Source organism: Hemitrygon akajei, chromosome 9 (assembly GCF_048418815.1).
Source record: "Hemitrygon akajei chromosome 9, sHemAka1.3, whole genome shotgun sequence".
Classification (NCBI taxonomy): Eukaryota; Metazoa; Chordata; class Chondrichthyes; order Myliobatiformes; family Dasyatidae; genus Hemitrygon; species Hemitrygon akajei.
The window spans coordinates 1,438,536-1,454,577 of NC_133132.1; the positions used below are offsets into that span (position 1 = coordinate 1,438,536).

At 51.5% G+C, this 16,042-nt stretch overlaps 1 protein-coding gene across 5 annotated transcripts in view; it reads right to left on the reverse strand.

Annotated features, from left to right (window-relative positions):
- Positions 1-16,042, reverse strand: part of LOC140732857 (glutathione hydrolase 1 proenzyme-like) — a 141,225-nt gene that overhangs the window by 26,907 nt on the left and 98,276 nt on the right. For all 5 annotated transcript variants that reach the window (XM_073055489.1, XM_073055484.1, XM_073055487.1 and 2 more), the window contains exon 10: positions 11,055-11,182. In XM_073055489.1, the coding sequence (XP_072911590.1) occupies positions 11,055-11,182 (128 nt within the window). The remainder of the gene's footprint in view (positions 1-11,054; positions 11,183-16,042) is intronic.

Consider the following 16,042-nt stretch of genomic DNA (forward strand, 5'->3'; position numbering starts at 1 on the left):
GGTTGTAAGGGAGAAATGCACAGTGGAATTATGGGGCTTGTTTAGGGTGTTAGGGAGGAATGCACAGTGGAATTGTGGGGCTTGTTCAGGGTGTAAATGAGAAATGCACAGTGGAATTGTGGGTCTTGTTCAGGGTGTAAGAGAGAAATGCACAGTGGAAATGTGGGGCTTGTTCAGGGTGTAAATGAGAAATGCACAGTGGAATTGTGGGGTTTGTTTAGTGTGTTAGGGAGGAATGCACAGTGGAATTGTGGGGTTTGTTTAGTGTGTAAATGAGAAATGCACAGTGGAAATGTGGGGCTTGTTCAGGGTGTAAGGGAGAAATGCACAGTGGAAGTGTGGGGCTTGTTCAGGGTGTAAGGGAGAAATGCACAGTGGAATTGTGGGGCTTGTTCAGGGTGTTAGGGAGAAATGCACAGTGGAAATGTGGGGCTTGTTCAGGGTGTCAGGGTGAAATGCACAGTGGAAATGTGGGGCTTGTTCAGGGTGTTAGGGAGAAATGCAATGTGGAATTGTGGGGCTTGTTCAGGGTGTTAGGGAGAAATGCACAGTGGAATTGTGGGGCTTGTTTAGGGTGTTAGGGAGAAATGCACAGTGGAATTGTGGGGCGTGTTTAGTGTTGTGGTGAACTACATATACCTGTCTGGACTGCTCCTGTGACTCCTCCCACAGACCCCCGCTGACTGCTCCTGTGGCTCCTCCCACAGACCCCTGTATAAAGGCGATTGAGGCCTGAGCCCGGCCTCATTCTCCAGGATGTAGTGTTGTTCATTCTTCCAGTCAATAAAAGCCGATACCTCGCTTCTTACGTCTCAGAGTGAGTTATTGATGGTGCATCAATTTTATTGACTGGTAGTTAAAACATGGAAACCGTTTTACGTCCGGAAAGATTGGATTTGGACCCCCAAGACCCTGAAGCAGCTCTTGCCTTTGAACTCTGGCTTGCATGCTTCCAATCATACTTGGAGGAGGTTTGTGCAACTGACCCCGCTGTTAGGCACAGAATTCTCCTCTTGAGAGTCGCCCCAAAAGTTTATTCATTCATCAGGGACCTCTCGACCTACGAAGGGGTGCTTGACGCCCTCAAAAGACAGTACCTGCGGCCGGTGAACGCTGTCTACGCCAGACATCGCTTGGCCACACGCAGACAGCGCCCTGTGGAGTCGACCGCCAAATTTCTCCGAGCTCTACAGGCACTCTTGCGGACTTGTGACTGCAAAACGCTTACAGCGGAACAGCATGCGGAACTCTTGGTACGAGACGCCTTTGTGACCGGAATTAGGTCGTGTATGTGCGCCAGTGGCTGCTGGAAAATGCTGATCTTACCTTCCGCTGGGCGATCGAGACGGCTGACACGCTGGAGGCTGCTCTGCACAACGCTGACGCTGTCCAGCCGCGCGATCCCCCGCCGGTTCCATGGACACCTCTGACCCCACCGCCACCAGTTCCCGCGAGCGAATTCGCCAACGCCGCTGCCAGTCGCGGTTCCACGCACTCCCCGAACCCGACCAAGCGAAAGCTGTGTTATTTCTGTGGGCTTGAGAAACATCCTCGAAACCGTTGCCCAGCTCGAGAAGCGACCTGCTCCAGCTGCGGAAAACTGGGCCATTTCGCCAGAGCCTGTAAGTCTAAACCGCGCGCGGGGTCGAGCAGCACTGCATTTGAGACGTGGGGCCCGCCATCTTGCATGCCCGGATGTGGGCGGCCATCTTTGCCAGCATCTCAATGCCCCGCCCCTACCTACCCGTGTGAGACATGGGGGCCGCCATCTTGCATGCCCGGATGTCGGCGGCCATCTTTGCCGGCGTCTCAATGCCCCGCCCCTACCTACCCGTGTGAGACATGGGGGCCGCCATCTTGCATGCCCGGATGTGGGCGGCCATCTTTGCCAGCATCTCAATGCCCCGCCCCTACCTACCCGTGTGAGACGTGGGGGCCGCCATCTTGCATGCCCGGATGTCGGCGGCCATCTTTGCCGGCGTCACCATGCCCCGCCCCCGACTCGCCGGTGTTTACCGGGCACCAAGACGGCATTCCAACTCTGGCCACCGTAACCCTCGACCAAAGCACTCCGCACCAGCTTGCAAGGTCAATGATGGACATCCTGGTGGAGGGACACAGGACTAGCTGCCTGTTTGACACGGGCAGCACTGAGAGTTTTATTCACCCGGACACAGTGAAACGCTGTGGACTTGTGACACGGCCGGTAAGTCACAGGATCACCTTGGCTTCTGGGTCGCATTCCACAGACATCCGGGGGGGGTTGTGTAGCGACACTAGTGGTGCAGGGCACAGAATATCGGAACTTTGTGCTACTGGTCATGCCTCGACTGTGCGCACCTGTGCTATTGGGGCTGGACTTCCAGAGCCACCTCGAAAGTGTGACTATGGCATATGACGGGCCCCTCCCACCACTCACTGTCAGGAATCCTGTTTTGTGGGACCCCGCTACCGACCACACACACACACACACACACATCCCACCCAGCACCTTTCCGACAGCTGAGCTACTGACACCACTTGCAGCCTCTCCACCCTCAAGATCCCTCCCCCATCGCTGTTCGCCAACCTGACCCCCGACTGTAAACCGGTGGCAACTAAAAGTAGGAGGTACAGTGCGGGGGACAGGGCCTTTATTCATTCAGAGGTGCAGCGGCTGCTCAGGGTGGGGATCATTGAGCCAAGCACAAGCCTTTGGCGGTCCCAGGTGGTTGTTGTTCGGACCGGGCAGAAAAATAGGATGGTTGTGGACTATAGTCAGACCATCAATAGATTCACGCAGCTTGACGCGTACCCCCTACCCCGCATCGCGGATATGGTCAACCAGATAGCTCAGTACAAGATGTACTCGACAATAGATCTGAAATCCGCTTATCACCAGCTCCCCATCCGCCCAGAGGACCGCCCCTACACTGCCTTCGAGGCGGGCGGGAGGCTCTATCACTTCCTGCGTGTCCCCTTCGGTGTCACCAATGGTGTCTCAGTCTTCCAGAGGGAAATGGACCGGATGGTGGACCAGTACAACCTGAAGGCCACATTTCCCTATCTGGATAATATCACCATCTGTGGTCGCGACTGGTCGGATCACAACGCCAACCTCCAACGATTTTTCCAAGTGGCCAAAGCCCTGAATCTTACTTATAACAGGGACAAGTGTGTGTTCAGAACCACCCGACTCGCTATCCTTGGGTATCTGACCCCGACCGTATGCGCCACTTCCCTCTTCCCACCACTCTCAAAGCCCTCAGACGGTGCCTGGGTTTTTTTTCCTATTACGCCCAATGGGTCCCCCATTACGCAGACAAGGCCCGCCCCCTGGTCAAGTCTACCACATTTCCCCTCTCTGCTGAGGCCTGCACAGCCTTCAGCCGCATTAAAGGGGACATTGCCAAAGCAACGATGCATGCAGTGGACGAGACCATTCCCTTCCAAGTAGAGAGTGACGCCTCCGATTTCGCGCTTGCTGTTACGCTCAATCAGGCAGGCAGGCCAGTAGCATTCTTCTCTCGTACCCTTCAAGGCCCTGAAATTCGGCACTCCACGGTGGAGAAAGAAGCCCAGGCCATAGTGGAAGCTATTAGGCACTGGAGGCACTATCTCGCCGGCAAAAGGTTCACCTTGCTGACCGACCAGCACTCGGTTGCGTTCATGTTTAGCAACCAACAGCGGGGCAAAATCAAAAATGATAAAATTTTGCGATGGAGAATAGAACTCTCCACCTACAATTATGATATTCTGTACCGGCCTGGCAGACTCAATGAGCCCCCTGATGCCCTATCCCGGGGAGCGTGTGCTAGCGCACAGCTCGACCGGCTGTATGCCCTTCATGCCCATCTTTGCCATCCGGGGGTCACCCGATTTTACCATTTCGTTAAAGCCCGGAACCTGCCGTACTCCCTGGAGGACATCAGGACGATGACCAGGGACTGCCAGATCTGCGCTGAGTGCAAACCGCACTTCTACCATCCCGACACAGTGCAACTTGTCAAGGCCACCCGCCCTTTTGAGCGACTGAGTGTTGACTTTAAGGGCCCCCTTCCCTCCACCGACCGCAATGTCTATTTTCTCAATATTATTGACGAGTACTCGTGATTCCCCTTTGCCATTCCCTGCCCCGAGACCACTACCACGTCGTCATAAAAGCCCTGCAGCAGCTGTTCACTCTGTTTGGATATCCCTGCTATATCCACAGTGATAGAGGGTCCTCCTTTATGAGTGACGAGCTGCACCGGTACCTGCTAGCTAGGGGCATTGCTACTAGTCGAACCACGAGTTACAATCCCCAGGGGAATGGCCAGGTGGAGAGGGAGAATGCCACAGTGTGGAAGGCCACACTTTTAGCCCTTAAGTCAAAAGGGTTGCCGGTCTCTCCCTGAGGCACTCCACTCTATCCGCTCCCTGTTATGTACGTCCACCAATGCCACCCCTCACGAACGCCTATTCTCTTTTCCCAGGAAGTCTGTCACTGGGACCACCCTACCAGTTTGGCTGACGTCCCCAGGGCCAGTGCTGCTCCGGAAACATGTGAGGAGCAATAAATACTCCCCGCTGGTCAAGAGGGTTCACCTTCTACATGCGAACCCCCAGTATGCCTACGTGGTCTTACCTGATGGGCGGGAGGACACGGTCTCTGTCCGCGACCTGGCGCCCGCAGGAGCAGCAAACCACTACCCCGAACATTCCACAGTAACTATGAACCCTGTACCCGAGGTGACACCGCGCACACCGAGCCCTACACAGACTCCTCACGACACTCATATACCGGGCATCTCGTACGCGTTTATTCCGGGGGCCTCGCACACACATGAGGGATCCCTGACACCTCCAGTTAGGCCAGAACCAGCACAACCTCCGTCTCCTGTGCAATCACCACCTCCGGCACCTGTGCCATCACCACCTCCGGCACCTGTGCAATTGCAGCCGGAGCTACGTAGATCGCAGCAACAGATTCGACCACCTGATCGACTTAACCTGTAAATATACTTGTAAGAAACTTCGCCACCTGGGGACTCTTTTTAAAACAAAGGGGGGGTGAATGTGGTGAACTACATATACCTGTCTGGACTGCTCCTGTGGCTCCTCCCACAGACCCCTGTATAAAGGCGATTGAGGCCTGAGCCCGGCCTCATTCTCCAGGATGTAGTGTTGTTCATTCTTCCAGTCAATAAAAGCCAATATCTCGCTTCTTACGTCTCAGAGTGAGTTATTGATGGTGCATCAAGTGTGTAAATGAGAAATGCACAGTGGAATTGTGGGGCTTGTTCAGGGGGTCAGGGAGAAATGCACAGTGGAATTGTGGGGCTTGTTCAGGGGGTCAGGGAGAAATGCACTGTGGAAATGTGGGCTTGTTCAGGGTGTCAGTGAGAAATGCACAGTGGAAATGTGGGGCTTGTTTAGGGTGTCAGTGAGAAATGCACAGTGGAAATGTGGGCTTGTTCAGGGTGTTAGGGAGAAATGCACAGTGGAATTGTGGGGCTTGTTCAGGGTTTAAATGAGAAATGCACAGTGGAAGTGTGGGGCTTGTTCAGGGTGTCAGGGAGAAATGCACAGTGGAAGTGTGGGGCTTGTTCAGGTTGTCAGGGAGAAATGCACAGTGGAATTGTGGGGCTTGTTCAGGGTGTAAGGGAGAAATGCACAGTGGAATCGTGGGGCTTGTTTAGGGTGTAAATGAGAAATGCACAGTGGAATTGTGGGCTTGTTTAGGGTGTAACTGAGAAATGCACAGTGGAATTGTGGGCTTGTTCAAGGTGTAAGGGAGAAATGCACAATGGAAATGTGGGCTTGTTCAGGGTGTAAGGGGGAAATGCACAGTGGAAATGTGGGCTTGTTCAGGGTGTAAGGGAGAAATGCACAGTGATAATTCTGGGTTTGTTCAGGGAACACTTGCTGGGGGTTCTGAATAGACCTGTCTGACTGAGGTACGGAATGAATTGTGCGACTAAACAACCGTATTTGAGAAGAGATATTGAGCATCTTGTCAACAGGAAGAGGCTTACTTAAGCTTTTGGAAGCAAAGGTTACACTGGGCTCATGGAAACTATAAGATTGCAAGGAAGGAGCTTAAGAAGGGATTTTGGAGAGCTAGAATGGGGTTGAGAAGGCCCTGATGAGTCCGATAAGGTAACCCCAAGGCTTTCTTCATGTACGTGAAGAAGAGGAAGATAGCCAAAGAGAACGAAGGCCCAATTGAATTGGAGTGAGAGGAGATAGTGGAGGTACTTAATGAATACTTTGCCTCAGTATTCAGCAGAGAGAGTGACCTTGACAAATGTGAGGCCAGCATAGACCAAGAGGATATATTGGAAAGATGTCGACATTAACAAAGAATATGCATTGGAAGTTTTAAAGAAAAGATGAGGATAGATAATTACCCAGGACTAGACAGGATTTGGCCCAGGTTACTGTGGGAAGCGAAGGACGTTATTGCTGCATCTTTGGCAATTACCTCTGTGTGCGCAGCAGCCGATGGGTGGTGCAGATGATTGGAGGGAGGGAGATGTTCTTCCTTTGGTCAGGAAAGGGACTGGGGATAACCCTGGGAATTATAGTCTCACTTCAATTGTGGACAAATAATTGGAGATGATTCTTAGAGACAGGATTATGAGAATTTTGAAAGGCATAGTTTGATTAGTGATAGGCAGCATGGCTTTGTGAGGGGCCGGTCAAATCTCACACCAGATCAAATTCTTTTATGAATTGACAAGACAAATTGCTGAAGGTAGGGCAGTGGATGTGGTGTATATGGATTTTAGTAAGGTGCTCGACCAAGTTCCCCGCAGTAGGTCCATTCAGAACGTCAGAGCACATGGGATCCAATCGAACCCGGCCGCATGGATTCAGAATTTCTTGCTCACATGAGCCAGAAGGTGGTAGTAGATGGGGAGGTGGGTGACCTGCGATGTTCCACAGGGATCTGTTCTGGGAGCCCAGCTCTTCGTGATTTTTATAAATGATATGCATAAGGAAGTTGTGGGAGGGGGGGGAGTAGTAAGTTTGCACTTTGACAAAGAACTTCTGAAAATCTAAGTAAGCAACATCCGCTGACTCTGCTTTGACTATCCTACCTGTTATTTCCTTAAAGAATTCAGGGAAAGATTTTCCTTCAACAAAACCATTTCGAATTTAGCCTATTTTATCATCTGCCTCCAAAGACCCTGACATCTCAACCTTGATAATGGAATCCGACATCCTCCCAACCACTGAGCTCAGGCTAACTGGTCTATAATTTCCTTTCTTTTGCCTCCCACCTTTCTTAAAGAGTGGAGTGGCATTTGCAATTTTTCAAGTTCTCTGGAAACATTCCAGAATCTAGTGATTCTTGAAAAATCATTACTAATGCCTGCACAATCTCTTCAGTTACCTCGTTCAGATCCCTGGGGTGTAGTCCATCTGTCCACCTTCAGACCTTTCAGCTTCCCAAGCACCTTCTGCTTATTAACAGCAACTACAAATATGTCTGCTCCTTAACACTTGCAAATTTCTGGCATACTGCTGGTGTCTTCCACAGTGAAGACCAATGAAAAATACTTTGTAAGTTCATCCGTCATTTCATTGACCCCATTAATACTCCTCCGGTGTACTTTTCCTGTAGTCTGGTATCCACTCTTGCCTCTCTTTAGTCCTTTATATACCTGAAAAAAACTATATTACTGGCTACTTTACCTTCATATTTCATCTTTTTTTCTCCTTGAGGCTTTTTAATTAACTTCTATTGGTATTTAAAAGCTTCCTAATCCTCTAACTTCCCACTGTTTTTTGGTCTATTATATGTGATCTCTTTTGCTTTTATGTTGCCTTTTACTTCCCTTTCAGCCGTGGTTGTGTATCCTCCATTTGGAATATTTCATCTTTGCGATGTATCTATCCTCTGCCTTCTGAATTGATCCCAAATACTCGAGACGTTGCTATCCTGTGTCATCTCTGCTCGTGTCCCTTCCGATTAATTTCAGTGAGCTCTTCTTCATGCCTTTGTCATTCCCTTTACTGATACATCTGACATTAGATTCTCCCTCTCAAACTGCAGGGTGCATTTTATCATCATCACCGTCTCCAAAGAGTTCCTTTACCCTAAACAAATCTAGTTCATTCCACAACACCCAGTCCAGTATTGTTTTTCCTTCGTGGGATCAACAACAATCTGCTCTAAAAAGCCGGCTTGTGTCATGCTACAAATTCCTTCTTTTGTGATCGAGCACCAACCTGATTTCTCCAACCCACCTGCATATTGAAATCTCCCATGACTATCACGACATTACATTTTGACATGCCTTTTCCATCTCCCGGTGCAATTTGAATCTCAAACTCGGCTACTGTTTGTAGGTCTGTGTGTAACTCCCATCGGGCTTCTCACTCCTGCAGGTTTTTTACTTCACAACAAGGATTCTGTATCTGATTGTCTGCCTGCTCTTTCAAAACAATGTGTATCCCTGGAGATTAAGCCCCAACGATCATCTTCTTTCAGCCACAACTCAGTGATGCCCACAACATCATGCCGGCCAATCTCGAACGGTTCTACAAGATCATCCACCTTATTCTGTACACTGTCTGCATTCAAATACAACACCTTCAGTCCTGTATTCATCACCTTTTCGATTTGACCCCCATCTTATAATTCAACTCCTCCCAATATTGCTCTCTCACCTGCAGGTATATCCTCACAGACTCACTACACACTGCATCTACTTGTTTACCAATTGCCCCATCCCCTGCCCCAACAATCCGGTCCTCATCCTCTGCCCTATCACTCCGGTCCCCATCCTCCGCCCTATCACTCCGGTCCCCATCCTCCGCCCTATCACTCCGGTCCTCATCCTCTGCCCTATCACTCCAGTCCCCATCCTCTGCCCTATCGCTCCGGTCCTCATCCTCTGCCCTATCACACCGGTCCTCATCCTCTGCCCTATCACTCCGGTCCCCATCCTCTGCCCTATCACTCCAGTCCCCATCCTCTGCCCTATCACTCCTGTCCACATCCTCTGCCCTATCACTCCGGTCCACATCCTCTGCCCTATCACTCTGGTCCTCATCCTCTGCCCTATCACTCCGGTCCCCATCCTCTGCCCTATCACTCCTGTCCACATCCTCTGCCCTATCACTCCGGTCCACATCCTCTGCCCTATCACTCTGGTCCTCATACTCTGCCCTATCACACCGGTCCCCATCCTCTGCCCTATCACTCTGGTCCCCATCCTCTGCCCTATCACTCCGGACCCCATCCTCTGCCCTATCACTCCTGTACTCATCCTCTGCCCTATCACTCCGTTCCCCATCCTCTGCCCTATCACTCCGGTCCTCATCCCCTGCCGCATCACTCCGGTCCTCATCCTCTGCCCTATCACACCGGTCCCCATCCTCTGCCCTATCACTCCGGTCCCCATCCTCTGCCCTATCACTCCGGTCCCCATCCTCTGTCCTATCACTCCGGTCCCCATCCTCTGCCCTATCACTCCGGTCCCCATCCTCTGCCCTATCACTCCGGTCCACATCCTCTGCCCTATCACTCCGGTCTCCATCCTCTGCCCTATCACTCCGTTCCCCATCCTCTGCCCTATCACTCCGGTCCTCATCCCCTGCCGCATCACTCCGGTCCTCATCCTCTGCCCTATCACTCCGGTCCACATCCTCTGCCCTATCACTCCGGACCCCATCCTCTGCCCTATCACTCCGGACCCCATCCTCTGCCCTATCACTCCGGTCCACATCCTCTCCCCTATCACTCCGGTCCACATCCTCTGCCCTATCACACCGGTCCTCATCCTCTGCCCGATCACTCTGATCCTCATCCTCTGCCGTATCACTCCGGTCCCCATCCTCTGCCCTATCACTCCGGTCCTCATCCTCTGCCCTATCACTCCGGTCCCCATCCTCTGCCCGATCACTCTGGTCCCCATCCTCTGCCGTATCACTCCAGTCCCCATCCTCTGCCCGATCACTCCGGTCTCCATCCTCTGCCAAATTAGTTAGTCCCAGCGTGGTTCATAAGACGCTGAGAGGTCAGTCCCATGATTGAAGTGTCCTGCCATGTTAGAACGTGCGCATCATGCCACTCCACGGGCACAGCCCTGATCATGCCACTCCACGGGCACAGCCCTGATCATGCCACTCCACTGGCACAGCCCTGATCATGCCACTTCACGGGCACAGCCCTGATCATGCCACTCCACGGGCACAGCCCTGATCATGCCACTCCACTGGCACAGCCCTGATCATGCCACTTCACGGGCACAGCCCTGATCATGCCACTCCACGGGCACAGGCCTGATCATGCCATTCCTCGGGCACAGCCCTGATCATGCCATTCCTCGGGCACAGCCCTGATCATGCCACTCCTTGGGCACAGGCCTTGCCACTCCACGGGCACAGTCCTGATCATGCCACTCCACAGGCACAGCCCTGATCATGCCACTCCACTGACACAGTCCTGATCATGCCACTCCACAGGCACAGCCCTGATCATGCCACTCCACAGGCACAGCCCTGATCATGCCACTCCTTGGGCACAGCCCTGATCATGCCACTCCATGGGCACAGCCCTGATCATGCCACTCCACTGACACAGCCCTGATCATGCCACTCCTTGGGCACAGCCCTGATCATGCCACTCCACTGACACAGTCCTGATCATGCCACTCCACGGGCACAGTCCTGATCATGCCATTCCACGGGCACAGCCCTGATCATGCCACTCCACGGGCACAGCCCTGATCATGCCACTCCACTGACACAGCCCTGATCATGCCACTCCACGGGCACAGTCCTGATCATGCCATTCCACGGGCACAGCCCTGATCATGCCACTCCACGGGCACAGCCCTGATCATGCCACTCCACTGGCACAGCCCTGATCATGCCACTCCACTGACACAGCCCTGATCATGCCACTCCTTGGGCACAGCCCTGATCATGCCACTCCACGGGCACAGCCCTGATCATGCCACTCCACTGACACAGCCCTGATCATGCCATTCCTTGGGCACAGCCCTGATCATGCCACTCCTTGGGCACAGCCCTGATCATGCCACTCCACGGGCACAGCCCTGCAGACACCAGCTGACCTGGTTTGATGAAGTTTGCAGCCGAAGGTGGAACACCAAAATAATTGTCACCGCCCGGGGAGGAGAAGTCATCCATTTCATTGTTGAAGATGATGCCACTGGTGTTAGACCTCACCTTGGATCCAAAACTGCAACAGAAAGGAGTGATATTGTCATGGAGATAAAGCACAGAGAGAGGCCCTTCATCCCACCTAGTCCATGCTGAGCACCAGCCACCCAGTTTCACTAATCCTTCATTCTCCCGACATTCCCATCATTGCTCTGATTCTACCATATACAGATATACACTGACGGAACTTACCTTGGCCAATTAACCTGCTAACCCACGTGATGGGGACCAAATCAGAAACACCACACAGGCAGCACCCAAGGTCAGGACCGAGCCCGGGTCTCTGGAACTGGGAGACAGTGGACTGCATCACTGGACCTCCCATTAGCAAAACAAATTTAGGTGACAGAGACGTCAAACAAAAGTGAACTTCACAAAGACATCTTTGTAAGTGGGAGGGAATGTCAGGTGCAGTGAGAGGATCTCACTCTCCTTCTAAGGATGATCGACTCCTCCAGGATTTCAGCGACACACACCGACTGCTGGAGGAGGTCCGCAGGTCAGGCAACACCAACGGACAGTCGGAGTTTCAAGCTGAGCCCTTTCATCTGCACTTCGGATAACACTTCCCTGGAATATGGACACAGTGCTGAAAGGCTGGATGAATCAATAGTCAGTGCTAATCATGCCCTGAAAACCAAGTTCATCAAAGCAAAAGAAAGGGCATACAACAAAGCAAACATTAGTGAGAAATTCTACTGATATCTACTGTAAGCCTACAGACTCTCACAGCTACCTGGACTATTCCTCTTCCCACCCTGTCTCTTGCAAAAATGCTATCCCCTTCTCACAATTCCTCCGTCTCCGCCGCATCTGCTCTCAGGATGAGGCTTTTCATTCCAGGATGAAGGAGATGTCTTCCTTTTTTAAACAAAGGGGCTTCCCTTCTTCCACCATCAACTCTGCTCTCAAACGCATCTCTCCCATTTCCCGCACATCTGCCCTCACCCCATCCGCCCGCCACCCCACTCGGGATAGGGTTCCCCTTGTCCTCACCTACCACCCCAGCAGCCTCCAGGTCCAACGTATAATTCTCCGTAACTTTTGCCACCTCCAACGGGATCCCACTACCAAGAACATCTTTCCCTCCCCCCCTTTCTGCTTTCCGCAGGGATTGATCCCTACGCGACTCCCTTGTCCACTCGTCCCCCCCATCCCTTCCCACCGATCTCCCTCCTGGCATTTATCCTTGTAAGCGGAACAAGTGCTACACCTGCCCTTACACTTCCTCCCTCACCACCATTCAGGGCCCCTGACAGTCCTTCCAGGTGAGGTGACACTTCACCTGTGAGTTGGCTGATGTGGTATACTGCGTCCTGTGCTCCCGGTGTGGCCTTTTATATATTGGTGAGACCCGACGCAGACTGGGAGACCATTTCGCTGAACACCTACGCTCGGTCCGCCAGAAAAAGCAGGATCTCCCAGTGGCCACACATTTTAATTCCACATCCCATTCCCATTCTGATATGTCTATCCATGGCCTCCTCTACTGTCAAGATGAAGCCACACTCAGGTTGGAGGAACAACACCTTATATACCGGCTGGGTAGCCTCCAACCTGATGGCATGAACAATGACTTCTCTAACTTCCCGTTAATGCCCCTCCTCCTCTTCTTACCCCATCCCTGACATATTTAGTTGTTTTTTTTCTCTCTCTCTGCCCATCACCCTGCCTGTTCTCCATCTCCCTCTGGTGCTTCCCCCTCCCCCTTTCTTGCTCCCAAGGCCTCTCGTCCCATGATCCAGCTTCTCCAGCTCTGTATCCCTTTTGCCAATCACCTTTCCAGCTCTTAGCTTCATCCCTCCCCCTCCGGTCTTCTCCTATCATTTCGCATTTCCCCCTCCCCCTCCTACTTTCAAATCTCTTACTATCTTTCCTTTCAGTTAGTCCTGACGAAGGGTCTCGGCCCGAAACGTCGACAGTGCTTCTCCCTATAGATGCTGCCTGGCCTGCTGTGTTCCACCAGCATTTTGTGTGTGTTACTGTTTGAATTTCCAGCATCTGCAGATTTCCTCGTGTTTGTAGGATTGGGAAGCTTTTAAAAACCAATAGAAGGCAACTAAAAAAGCAGAAAGGAGAGGAAAGATGAAATATGAGGTCAGGCCAGCAAATCATGAAAAATGGTTTTATTTTTCCAAATATATAAATATATTGAGAGTAAAAGAGAGGCAAGAGTGGATATCACACTGCTGGAAAGTTATGCTGAAGGGGTAGCAATGGGAGGCAAACAAAATGGTGGATGAACTCAATAAATATTTTGTGTCAGTCTTTACTGTGGAAGATACAGATAGAATACCAGTAATTTGAGAACGTCAGGGAGTCGGAGTGTTGTTGCTATTACTAAGGAGAAGGTGTAAAATGTAAATGGACCAGATGAACTACACCCCAGAGTTCTGAAAGAAGTAGCTGAGGAGATTGTGGTGGCTTTAGTAATGATAGTTCAAAAACCACTGGATTCCTCAATGATTCTGGAGTACAGGAAAATTGTAAATGTCCCTCCACTCTTTAAGGGAGGGAGGTAACTTAAAGAGTTCCTTCTTTAAGAGAGGGAAGTCTTAATTGTCTTCCATTAAGACAATGGAAATTATGGCCAGTTAGCCTAACTCAAAGGGTTGGGAAAATGTTGGAGTCCATTATTAAGGATGAGGTTTCAGGGTAATTGGTGACACATTGATAAGATAGGCCAAACTCAGCATATTTTCCTTAAGGGGAAATCTTGCCTGATAAATCTGTTGGAGTTCTTTGACAAGACAAAGGAGAGTCAGTGGAGGATGCTAAACTGGATTTTCAGAAGGCCTTTGACAAGATGCTGTAGATAATAAGCCTGCTGTACAAGATAAGAACCCATGGTATTACAGGAACGGTACGATGGGATGGAAGATTGTCTGACTGACAGGAAGCAGAGTGGGAAAAATGGGAGACTTTCTGGTCAGCTGACTGTTGGTGGCCCGCAGAGGTCGGTGTTGTAGCTAGGAAAGGCATGTAATGAAGGTAATGACACAGTTGTAATTGGGACTTCATTTTGCAAAGGGATTTGGGTAAGTCAGGTTGGTGTCCTGTCACGAGAGAGGGTATTTGTTGATGCCTACGAGATGGCTTTTTAGAGCAGCTTGTGCTTGAGCCCACTCGGGGAAAGGACATCTTAAATTGGATGTTGTGGAATAAGCCAGATCTTAGTGGGGAATTTAACATAAAAGAACCCTGAGGAGGCAGTGATGATAATATGATTGAATTCATAACGCAATTTGAGAGGGAGAAGCATAAGTCAGGTGTATCAGTATCGCAATGGAATAAAGGGAATTACAGAGGCACGAGAGAGGAGCTTGCCCAGGTGGGTTGGAGGAGGATACAGGTGGGGATGACGACAGAACAGAGATGGCTGAAGTTACCGGGAATAGTTCACAAGGCGCAGGACAGATTTGTCTCTCAGAAGCAACTGATCTCAAATAACAGAAGTAGGCAACTGTGGCTGACAAAGGAAGTTAAGGACTGCATAAAAGCTAAGAAAAGGGTATATAAGGCAGCAAAAGTGAGTGGGAAGTTGGGTGATTGGGAAACTTTTAAAATCCAACAAAAGGCAACTAAAAAAGCTATAAAGGGAAAAAGATGAAATATGAGGGCAAACTGGCCAATAATATAAAGCAGAATACTAAAGGTTTTTTCAGTTATATAAAGAGTAAATGGGAAGTGAGAGCTGATATTGGACCACTGGAAAATGATGCTGGTGAGGTAGTAATGGGAGACAAAGAAATGACAGATGAAGATAATGAGTACTTTACATCTGTCTTCACAGTGGAAGACACTAGCAGTGTGCCAGTGCTTCATGAGTGTCAGGGAGCAGGAGTGAGTGACATCGCTATTACAAAGGAGAGAGTGCTTGTCACTGTCCGGTCCATTGACTATTCAGTTCAGTTAATTTCCGTTTCCCTGTGTTCCACTGGGCTCCACGATTAGGGCACCTGATCCTCATTCGAACCAGCAGCAGAAAAACTCCGGCTTACGTCTACTCGCTACTGATTCGTCCCCTCAGCAGAGCCGCTATGCTCGTTCCGGGCCGCCGAGAATGGGTCGAGTCGACAGCCTGTCGTCCGCAGTTCCCGGGTCGAATCGACAGCCTGTCGTCCACAGTTCCTGGGTCGAGTCGAGAGCCTGTCGTCCGCAGTTCCTGGGTCGAATCGAGAACCTGTCGTCCCCAGTTCCTGGGTCGAATCGACAGCCTGTCGTCCGCAGTTCCCGGGTCGAATCAAGAGCCCGTCGTCCGCAGTTCCCGGGTCGAGTCGAGAGCCTGTCGTCCGCAGTTCCTGGGTCGAGTCGAGAGCCTGTCGTCCGCAGTTCCTGGGTCGAGTCGAGAACCTGTCGTCCACAGTTCCTGGGTCGAGTCGAGAGCCTGTCGTCCGCAGTTCCTGGGTCGAGTCGAGAGCCTGTCGTCCGCAGTTCCTGGGTCGAGTCCAGAGCCTGTCGTCCACAGTTCCTGGGTCGAGTCGAGAGCCTGTCGTCCGCAGTTCCTGGGTCGAATCGAGAACCTGTCGTCCCCAGTTCCTGGGTCGAATCGACAGCCTGTCGTCCGCAGTTCCCGGGTCGAATCAAGAGCCCGTCGTCCGCAGTTCCCGGGTCGAGTCGAGAGCCTGTCGTCCGCAGTTCCTGGGTCGAGTCGAGAGCCTGTCGTCCGCAGTTCCTGGGTCGAGTCGAGAACCTGTCGTCCCCAGTTCCTGGGTCGAGTCGACAGCCTGTCGTCCGCAGTTCCCGGGTCGAATCAAGAGCCCGTCGTCCGCAGTTCCCGGGTCGAGTCGAGAGCCTGTCGTCCGCAGTTCCCGGGTCGAGTCGAGAGCCTGTCGTCCGCAGTTCCTGGGTCAAATCGAGAGCCTGTCATCCGCAGTTC